At 41.1% G+C, this 11,093-nt stretch overlaps 1 protein-coding gene across 1 annotated transcript; it reads left to right on the plus strand.

Annotated features, from left to right (window-relative positions):
• The first annotated feature begins 1,180 nt into the window (after window positions 1-1,180).
• Window positions 1,181-9,052, plus strand: LOC107114989 (vomeronasal type-2 receptor 26-like). Its single transcript, XM_015416597.1, has 5 exons — window positions 1,181-1,440; window positions 3,014-3,305; window positions 3,543-4,400; window positions 6,833-6,959; window positions 8,151-9,052. Exons 1-5 carry the CDS (start codon window positions 1,181-1,183, stop codon window positions 9,050-9,052), a joined length of 2,439 nt encoding a protein of 812 aa, XP_015272083.1.
• The last annotated feature ends 2,041 nt before the right edge of the window (window positions 9,053-11,093 follow it).

The raw sequence follows: 11,093 nt of genomic DNA on the forward strand, positions 1-11,093 counted from the left end.
CATTAGTCACAGGGCAATAGGGATAGCTATGATTGGATTAAGGCAGTTGGGGTGACTTTTGAATTAGCAGCAAATTAGTATGCAAATACAAGAATGCAGCCTATTATATTATTGGCTTTGTGGTTGGATTGAGACAAGCCTTCCAGGCAAAGCAGAATTTCTATACCATGAGGCTGGTGGCCACTTTTGTACCTGCACACTCAGGGAAACGAATTCCACCCAGACTGTGACTGGGTCAGGTCTTTTAAAAGCACAATTCATTCACTTAGTGCCATGTGGATGTCAATGAGGTAGGAAGATAAATATAAAACCAGAAAGTACAGGTTTTCTTCCGTGGAAGTATGTATGTATGTATGTATGTATGTATGTATGTATGTATGTATGTATGTATGTATGTATTTTTATTTAGAACTGTATTCTTCCATTGAAACCATTGGCAAGGGCCTTCAGGAGCAGTGGCCGCAGGCAGGTGGTCATTATATGAAGAAATGTTTCTGATGACACAAGTGTAGAATTAGTAAGTATTCTGAAAAGCAGATTTGGGAGTGGGGGGATTGATCTGCCTCACACTGGTGGGGTGATTTACCTCAACCCAACCCTCGCCACTTAGGGCTGGCACTCTGAAGTGGCATCACCCAAAGGACCAGGCCTCTGCAATTAGACATAATGTCCACCATTCCAAAAGAACCCATATATTAAAATTCTCTCCAAGTATGTGAAGTGACATCAGAAGAAAGTTTGCCCTGAAGGTGGTTATTAGGTAGATGACACAGGAAGCAGAGGCAGCAGTCCTAAGCAGGTCTACTTTGAAGAAAGAACCATTTCATGGAATGGGTTTTACTCCCAGGAAAGTGTTCTTCAGATTGTAACCCGAGAGGCAAACTTCTCAGACCCTGGGAGGCAGCTCCTACTTGTCATACAATGTGACTTGGCAACATCAACAACCAAAGTTTCAGCAGGCCAGGGAGTCTTTACTACAAAACTGGACCATACAGAATAACTGTCCACATTTTCCTTTGCTGCAGGGTGCTCCCATCCTCTGGCACACCTTGTTCCCATTTAGAGGTGCAGATACCCCACCTCCCCGGGTGTTTTGTGTGCAGACCTTCAGTATGTGCAGCTGTCTTGCACTGTGTAGGTTTTCTGGGGGCAAAAACCACCTTTCATGCTCTTGGGGGACATGAAATTTGATAACGGGAAGCAAAGATTTTTCATAAAAGTGCTGCTGGTGTTGCTGTTGCTGCTTGTACTGCTGACTTGTAATGCGGGCAAGGAGCATTCCATGAATTGCACCACAGAAGTTGATCCTCTTCCTATATCTCATGAGTTTTCTCAGCCTGGTGACTTTGTCATTGGGGGGATTGTGTCTCAGGTCTACTTAGTGCACGAGACTCCTTCTTTTGAGAAGCAACCCTCGCAGATGCTGATTAATGAACCTTTGTAAGGAATTTGTGCTACATTTTTTATATTTGTGTGATCTACTTTTTAAATTTTATGTGTATGGTTTGGCTATTAGTTTACTGCTCTGGCATTGTAGGATAATGTACATTTAATAGAAGTCCTCTCATTTAAAGTCTTCCTATTTATATGCCACAATCTATTACTGTTCTTTCTATTCCGTTATTTCCCTTTACAATTTTAAACACTATTGGAAACATTTAAGCCTCTTCTAGCACAAGCCTCAACAGTTACACCCTCCTAAATTTGTTGACCCCATTGTATTAAGAAGGCTGAAACACTCTTTATGCTATCTTTGTGAGTTGTTTGAAATCCCATTGTTAACTAAGATTCTATTGTTAGTTCCATTGTTCCATTTGATTTTCTCTGACAGAGAATATATGGCACTGCCAGCCGATGGGTATTTTTCCCAAAGAATCTTCCTCCGTATTGTCTTCACAAATATGAGATGGAATTCAATACTCTGGGCCTAACTGCTCAGCTATATTTTATGCTGAGCATATAATCACTTTAATTGTTTTGTTTGTTTTGTTTGTTGGTTCACCGATTCCAAACCAAAAGATTTGACTATTTGCACCCAGAAAGATCATATAGCGCCATTGTGTGTGGCTGGAGTACTTTGAATACAGTCACTCAATGAATGATCACCAAGCCCTGTTTTATAAGTTTTGTGATCCTGGAGGTCCCACAAATAATTATGCCATAAACTTCCAACTGCCACGCACCTCTTCAATAGAAGAGTCTCGCCACTATAGGTTTATATATTCCTTGTATGTTACAGGACATGTTGCAGGAATGTAGATAAGCATAAATATCCAGAATAGTCATTTGCCCAAAGTTAACTTTCCTCATATTATTTCATAGGACCACCAATATCAATTTTCACTTTCAAATGAGTTAGGCAAGTGCTGTCACACAACTTATGCTTTTTATCCACTGCCTTCTGAAGACGCAATAGTAGACAGGGTTATGTTTTGGGAGTGGGGGTTATGCAGATATTTCACTTTGGAATCCCCTTGTCCTTGAGGGTCACCTGGTGCTTGTGTTGATTTCTGAAAGGTGCCAGTGGGGGAAAATATGTTCACCAAAGGGTTCACTAATAAGGGTTTTGGTTTTTTTAAAAACACATCTTTAGTTTGGTAGTAGGGCATGAGACAATCAGGGGAATATTCATGCTTCTCTAATGGAAGAAGGAGTCCATTAGTTACCACCAAAGAGTTTATTAATCAAATACAGAATGGTGACCAAACCCATTTAGCAAAATGTATTGTATCATTCTTCCTTATGTTAGGTTGTCCCAAAGTGCCTTTAACTTCTCAGCATCTGAAAAAAGATTTTTTGGGAAAAATGTTTTTGAATTGATATGTCAATAGATTTCGGCTTCGTAAAGCTACAGAGCTGTGAAACAGGTCTGACAAATGAACCAAAAAATGAGCATTCAATTTAGAGAAATCAGTACTGGTAAGTAAAAGGCACCATTAAATGAGCTATCCATGATGATGCAAGGTACCAATCAACTTTTGACAATTGCTTGAACTGCTGACTCTAATTACAGATCAGAGCCAAAGAACTACCAGCACATCCTGGCCTTGGCCTTTGCAATAAAAGAGATTAATGAGAACCCCCTTTTCTTGCCAAACATTACTTGGGGGTTCCACATCCTCAACAGTTACTATAATGCAAGGATGACCAATAAAGCCATCCTGAGTTTGCTTTCCACACAACAGCGCTTTGTCCCCAACTACAAGTGTGCTGTTTTGAAAAATCCAGCAGCTGTTATCGGAGGACTTGATTCTGAAACATCAGTCAATATGGCCACCATTATAGCCAACTACAAGATGCCACAGGTAGGCCAAACGGAACAAATAGCACATTATAGGCACACTACGGAAAATTCTGTAGTAATACATCTGGGGAAAAATATACCTACAAATTAGTTGCTGTAGATTTTCTGGGTTGTGTGCCTGTGGTCTTGGCATTGTAGAACCTGACATTTCGCCAGTAACTGTGACTGGCATCGTCAGAGGTATAAACACAGAAAGATGGAGTACTCTCTGTGTCAATAACTGCATGTTGTCTTTCAGCTCACGTATGGGTCATTTTCCCCAACCCAGAATGATGGAACTCCTTTCTCTTCCTTGTACCAGATGGTCCCAAAGGAAGCTTATCAGTACATGGGAGTTATCCGTTTACTGCAGCATTTCAATTGGGAATGGATTGGGCTCTTAGCTGTGGATGATGACCGGGGAGACAGGTTTTTGCAGAGTGTGGCACCTCTATTGTCCGAAAATGGCATCTGCTTTGCTTTCTCTCTGAGATTACCAAAACTCACTTATCTGAACGATTTGACAGACTCAGTTCTAAGACAGGCAGAAATGTTTTTGACCGTTTTTGAGGACAAAGCCAGGGTATGCTTTATTTATGCAGAACATCCAGCCCAATTTGTTTCAAGACTGTTGCTGTTTCTAGCACCCTTGGTTCCATTTCCACCGTTGCATAAAGTATGGATTGTTACATCTCAGTGGGATTTTGAATCAATATCCTTTCAAAGGATATGGGATATCGAAAGCTTCCATGGGACCATCTCCTTTGCAGTTCACTCCAAGCAGCCACCACGATTCCAACATTTTCTTCAAGCCATTAACCCTTCCTGGGCAAAAGGAGATGGTTTTATCCAGAACTTCTGGGAGCAGGCATTCAGCTGTTCGTTGAAAGTTTCTGACATTCTGGGTGATAGCGAGAATGCTTGCACAGGTGAAGAGAAGCTGGAGACTCTTCCCGGGATTTTGTTTGAGATGAACATGACTGGCCACAGCTACAATGTCTACAATGCTGTCTATGCTGTGGCACATGCTTTGCATATGATATACCAATCCAGATCCAACAACAGACGGTGGTTAGATGGAGAGAAAACTGTGGTTCAGAATATCCAGCCATGGCAGGTACTATATTACAATGTGGTCATTGTGCTTTCTGAAGTGTATAGTTTACTATGTTTCTCTTAATTTCTATGCACAAGGAAGAAAAATGTCAGCATTTTAAGCAAACAAAAGTAATTGCTACATGAATAGCAAAAACTGAATAGTGTGAAGTGGAGATACTGCAAAGCTCACAACAATTCTCATTTCTTTTTCTCTGTCAACTAGCTGCATCAGTTTCTCAGGAACATCACGTTCAACAACAGTGCTGGTGACACCATGCATTTTAATGAAAATGGGGAACTGAGAGCTGGTTTTGATGTTACCAACTGGGTCACTTTCCCCAATGGCTCCTTCATTAGAATCCAAGTGGGAAGACTTGATCCTTGGGCTCCTTCCGGCAAAGAATTAACCATTCATGACAATCAAATCATATGGCATAGAACCTTTAACCAGGTGGGACACTGAAGTAGAAGCTTTTGGGTGAAGAACTCAAAAGAGATTCTTTTTCTCCCCCATAGATGTGCCAGTACTTGAAGTATGGGATGATTCCATAGTCCATCTTTAGCCCTATGGGTTGATTCCTGCTTTCATTGTCCCTCAAGGTCACACAATTCTTCTCCTTCCTATAACTCACACCTCAAATGGGTTTTGTCCATGCAGGTCCCATGATCCCCAACATTGACTGCTGGGTAGTCAAAGAGGACCCTTCCTCCTTTTCCACCAGTGGAACAACTTGTTGGATTCCATTCTAAGGCTGCAATCCTAAGTACCTCTTCCTTGAATTAAGCATTTGATTGAATCAATGGAATCCCTAATTCTTCCAGCATACTGGTTGGAAAAAAATGTCCCTGTGGTGGACTTGATCCACACAGATGTTGCTATGGACATCTGTAATATTATCACAAGAAACATAACTGTCTAGTTGGCCGTTTTCTCAGTATTTTTGCTTACCATGACATGTCTAACATGACTTCTTGAGAGATCAAGATGGGTAGCCACGTTTGTCTGTAGTAGTAGAAAAGAGTAAGAGTCTAGTAGCACTGTAAAGACTAATAAAAATATGTGGAAGGGTATGAGCTTTTATGAGTCACAGATATCTGAAGAAGTGAGTATCTGAAGAAGTGAACAGTGATAAACAAAAGCTCATACCCTGCCACATATTTCTGTTAGTCTTTAAGATGCTACTAGACTCTTGTAAACATCAATTCTGTATTTAAATATTGGTTCCTCCATGGTGTCATGAGGGTTTGTGAGTCACTGCTCACTTCTTCAGATATCTGTTTGCTCTGGAGCCATCCTTTCTGAGCTAAGACAAAAATGTGTGAGCTGGAGGATAAAAACTGTGAGCTAGCTCACACTAACTCAGCTTAGAGAATCACTGAGAATTAATATGTTTGGGACTTGAGGGCAGTATATCATTTCATGTATTGCAGTCTGGATGCTTTCACTCATTGTTGGGTAATGAAGTCTCAATATGTGAAAGGAATAGTCTGATACTGGAATGAGAGTACATATTTCGATGTGTGTGAAAGCAGTCTATGTTTTGTGCATCAATAATGTGTCACATGTGAAACCCATTTCTCTGCTAATGATTTGCCAAAGTGTTTTTTTTTACCATTGATTTATTTATTTAGGTATTAATATTCAGAGCTTTTTTACAAAAAAAGATGTAAAGCAAACTACAACTTAGGCTAAGACGTTGACTGATCTTTGGTTACCCAGTGACTTTTAATGGGAGAACAGGATTTTGAATCTGAGTTTGTAGATCTTAGTCCAACAGTGAGAGCCAGGCTGATTTCGCACTAGAGCTGCCTCGCTGTTGTGCCACCCTTTGCCCCGGTTCTATTGGTCAATTTCACACCTGAAGCCACGGGGCTGATTTTGACCCGCGGCTTCGTCCGATTTCCCCCGCAGTTTCGTGATCCTGTTTTTTGAGGATCAACAAAACTGCGGAGGAAATCTGGCAAAGACGTGGGTCAAAATCAGCCCCACGGCTTCGGATGTGAAATTGACCAATAGAACCGTGGCAAATGACCGTGCAACAGCGAGGCAGCTCTAGTGCGAAATCAGGCCCAGTTTGGTGTAGTGGTTAAGTGCACAGACTCTAATCTGGGAGAACCGGGTTTGATTCCCCACTCCTCCACTTGCACCTGGCTGGATGAACTTGGGCAAGCCGTAGTTCTGATAAGAGCTGTTCTTGAAAAAGAGCAGTTTCTGTCAAGAGCTCTCTCAGCCCCACCTACCTCACTGGGTGTCTGTTGTGGGGAGAGGAAGGGAAAGGAGTTTGTAAGCTGCTCTGATACACCTTTAGATAGTGAAGGGAGGGGTATAAATCCAATCTCTCCTCTTCTTCTCTTCTTCAGTGTAGCTACTACACAACACTGTCTCAAGATTGTGCTGACTGGCTATCAAAAATGTACCAGGGGCTAACATCCCTTTCTGACTTTGGACAGGTGGTGCCTCTTTCTGCTTGCAATGAAAAGTGCCATCCTGGGTATAGCAGACAAAAGAAGGAGGGAGAGAAATTTTGCTGTTATGACTGTGTTCCTTGTCCAGAAGGGATGATCTCAGAAAAGAAGGGTAAGAGACATGATGTAAATGATATACTCTAAATATGATACATTCAAGAAGAAGAATGTAAAGATGGTCCATACATTGTGCAATCAGGAGTTTCTGGGAACACCTGCCAGTATTTTAGTGTATTTCTTTTTTCAGAATAATTTATTAACATAGTGAATGTAATGCAAGGAATATTGGAAGGTTTGTCTGATACCCTAAAAAAGAATGTTGCTGGTTAACTTCATGTCTTAGAGGTGACGAATGGAACATAACAGTTTACTTCCCACAATTAGAATGTATACCTTACTCGTTTATCTCCTTTTTTGACATGCTTATTGCGTCACCATTTTTGCCCCTTAATTAAATCTAAACAACTGTTGACCTTATAACCTTAGCTTGTAATTTAGTTTTGTCTTTGCATTTCTTAAAACATAATAATGTGACATGCCAGTTTGTTGTTCAGTCTTATTCACAAAAGCAGGTATATACACTACTAGGGCTGTGGTTCTATTAAAAATCTAGCTCCAATACTGATTTTAGTGGGTATGCTGTGAATTAATTAACTGTTTATAACCTCGGTTTTATGGATTTACAATGTTTTAGACTGTATTTTTTTGCATTCTTCTCTGTTTGTGGTTTGTAATGGCCTATGGCTAAATACAATAAAAAACCTTCTCTCACTACTAGGGTTGTGGTTCTATTAAAAATCTAGCTCCAAAGGCCATTACAATAAATCACAAGAAGCTAGAACATAAATAACTTTGTTAAAATGACCAGATCTAAAAATCAATAAATCATGGAATTCACTGCCACAGGCGGTGGCGGCGGCTACAAGCATGGACAGCTTCAAGAGGGAATTAAATAAGCATATGGAGCAGGTATCCATTAATGGCTATTAGCCACAAGGTATAAATAGGAACTCTGGGGCAAGTGATGCTCTGGATTCTTCGGCTTGGGGGGGGGCAACAGTGGGAGAGCTTCTAGTGTCGTGGCCCCATTGATGGACCTCCTGATGGCACCTGTTATTTTTAGACACTGTGTGACAGAGTGTTGGACTGGATGGGCCATTGGCCTGACTCAGCATTGGCTTCTCTTATGTTCATTCCCATATTGCAGTTGAGGGCTAAGAATGAGAGACTGAAGCTTTAAAAAAATCCACAAAAATCAATGTTGTTAAATATTTTAACAGCTTTTTTTCTTTTCTTTTTGCAGATGCAGATATCTGTGTTCAATGCCCTCGAGGTCATTATCCCAACCATCATCAAAATAAATGTGTTCCCAAAACTATAAGCTTCCTTTCTTACAAAGAAGCATTAGGTATCCTCCTAGCCACCTTAGCGATTTCCTTTTCTTTGGTCACAGCATTGGTGCTTGGGACATTTGTGAAGTACCGGAACACTCCCATAGTTAAAGCCAATAACCGAGGCATCACCTATATTCTTCTAATCTCCCTTTTTCATTGCTTCCTGTCTTCTTTGCTTTTTATTGGGCGGCCTGGAAAAGTGACCTGCCTTCTCCGACATACAACATTTGTCATCGTATTCTCGGTAGCCATTTCTAGTGTGTTGGCCAAAACCATGATTGTAGTTTTGGCCTTCATGTCTTCCAAACCAGGATCTAGGATGAGATCACTGGTGGGGAGAAAAGTGGCTTATTCTGTTGCCCTTTCCTGCTCCCTTGTTCAAGTATGTATTTGCATTCTTTGGCTAAGTACTTCCCCGCCATTCCCAGATATGGACACGTTCTCAATGAATGAGAAAATCATACTGGAATGTAATGAGGGTTCAGCAGTTATGTTTTACTGTGTCTTGGGCTACATGGGCTTCCTAGCTATAGTCAGCTTCATTGTGGCTTTCCTAGCCAGGAAGTTACCAGACAGTTTCAACGAAGCCAAATTTATCACTTTCAGCATGTTGGTCTTTTGTAGTGTTTGGCTATCTTTTATTCCAACTTATCTGAGCACCAAGGGGAAATCCATGGTGGCCGTCGAGATCTTCTCCATCTTAGTCTCTGGTGCTGGTTTACTGGCTTGCATATTTTCCCCAAAATGTTACATCCTTGTTCTGAGGCCTGAGCTGAACAACAGAGGACTCTTAATAAACAGGAAAAAATAAAGATAATACAAATCTGTATTCTTTTTTTATGTACTCCAAATGAAATGACAGAAATCTACCATTTTATTTATTGTCTTTATGTTTTTGCAACCGGAGTCATAAACAGCAAACCCTCATCCCATAATAAACCTCGTTCCACAGGAAAACATGGAAGTATTTAAAGGTTGCCACTGCAAAAGTTGTCATGGGATTTGACAACAGCTGCTAGAAATGTTGCCACACGTAGAGTAGTTCATTTGTATTTGTTTCTAAGTAGCCTGGAGATTTTTGGTTCTGGAGAGAGGAAGTCACGATTAAAGGGGATAAAATGTACCGTTTCTAAAACTCCTTGTACAAAATTGTGCCAATTCTACTGGTATGTAGCTGGTTTAAATTTGACGTAAACTTGCGCCCTTATTCTTTAAGTTAATTGCTGACAGTTTTACATTTGCTATGTAATGTCCCCCAAAACATTTATCAGATGGTTACAACCATTTATTAAGTTTCCTCAGACTTGGCTGACTTGGCTATGAGAATATGTGACTGGGGACCTGCAAGAAACATGTGGGGAGGGTGAATCTCATCCCCCTGCATATGCTTCTTTTCTCTTCCCCTATCTCTAACAATCTTCCACCCCTTCTTTCCCCGTCCTTCTCTGACAATCTCCCCCTCTCTTCCCCACTTCCCCTTCTCAGTCAATCTTACCCCCTCTATTTCCCCTTTATCTGATTATCTACTCTGTCTCTTCCCCCTTGACTGTCAATATCCCCCCATCTCCCCCCTATTTTACCTTGGTCTTTCCTTCAGTAGCAGAGCCCCTGGCATCCAGCAGGGCTCTAGGGATCCACCATATCAGCTGCAGGGTCCTTAGCAAACCTCTTCACCAACATCAATGGCAAAAATTTATTGAGTATTTTTGGTTTCCTTTTTACAAACTTCAAACTTGGAAAAGAACATTTGACTGCCCCCATAAATTTTCCCCAGAGGCAAAGGGAGCAGAGACTCCCGCAATTTGCGGCTTGCCAGAGTTTGGGGTAGTTCCTTATTTTTCAAATTGAGGGGATAAACTTTACACTGAAATCTTCTATCTGCTAGCTGGGAAAAGACTTCTACAGAAACTTATCTTATTTTTAAACGAGCTGATTTAATTTATGGAAAGGAGGACAGGCTTGCGGATTTAACATGACCACCGTGTCTTTTCTATCTCCGTAGTTCACTGATTGTGTGTGAAGGCTGCCTGTTCGGGAGTGCGATGGCTCTTTCAAATGCGTTGGAAAAGAAGGAAAATGCCTTTGGAAATATATTGCAGTTGTCAGATGAATACTGGGATCACTTTAAATCACAACTAGCGATAAAGATCATGGACGCTATCTCTGAAAAGCTGGAAAAGTTCTTTGAAAGAGAGGAGAAACTTACCCTCCCTCTTCTGCCTCCTCCTGGCTGAATGAGGGCTGGAAGCGGGGCATCCGGAAGCAGGGGGTGGGGCTTCATTTTGTGCCCCGCCCCCCGCACCTCACCCGGGGGAACTGCGATCCCCCGCGATCCCCCCCGAATCGACCTCTGGTTCTTTGAAAGAGAGGAGATCATGTTGCTTGAAGCGCAAGATGATGAAGCACAGATGACATCATATAATTTACAAAGCGAAGAACGGCCGAAACTGTTTCAACACTTGACACTCAGAATGAGAGGTTCATTCAGCTGTAACTTTGGAGATTCTTCAGCAACTTTGACATTTGGAATGGCTGGATATAAGACAGCCCTGGATGTGTGGGTGAGACTGGACTTTGTGTGCTATTTCATAAGCAAGATGGAAGAAGATGAGACCTTCAAAGATCAAAAGCATAGAAGGCTAACGATTTTTGGGAGGCACTTGCAGATGAAACAGAAGAAACTGATATTTCATAAGTATCTGTAACAATATATCCTGACTGTTTGCATGGGTTATCTGATCAAAGAGATAAAGATTTATCTATAGTGGAACCCTAACTGCTAAGAAATACTTGTTAATATACTATTTCTTTTTCTCTTTTTTGAACTTATGTATAAAATTATCTTGACTGTT

This window comes from Gekko japonicus, unplaced genomic scaffold (genome assembly GCF_001447785.1).
Source record: "Gekko japonicus isolate JY-2015 unplaced genomic scaffold, Gekko_japonicus_V1.1 scaffold4177, whole genome shotgun sequence".
NCBI lineage: Eukaryota > Metazoa > Chordata > Lepidosauria > Squamata > Gekkonidae > Gekko > Gekko japonicus.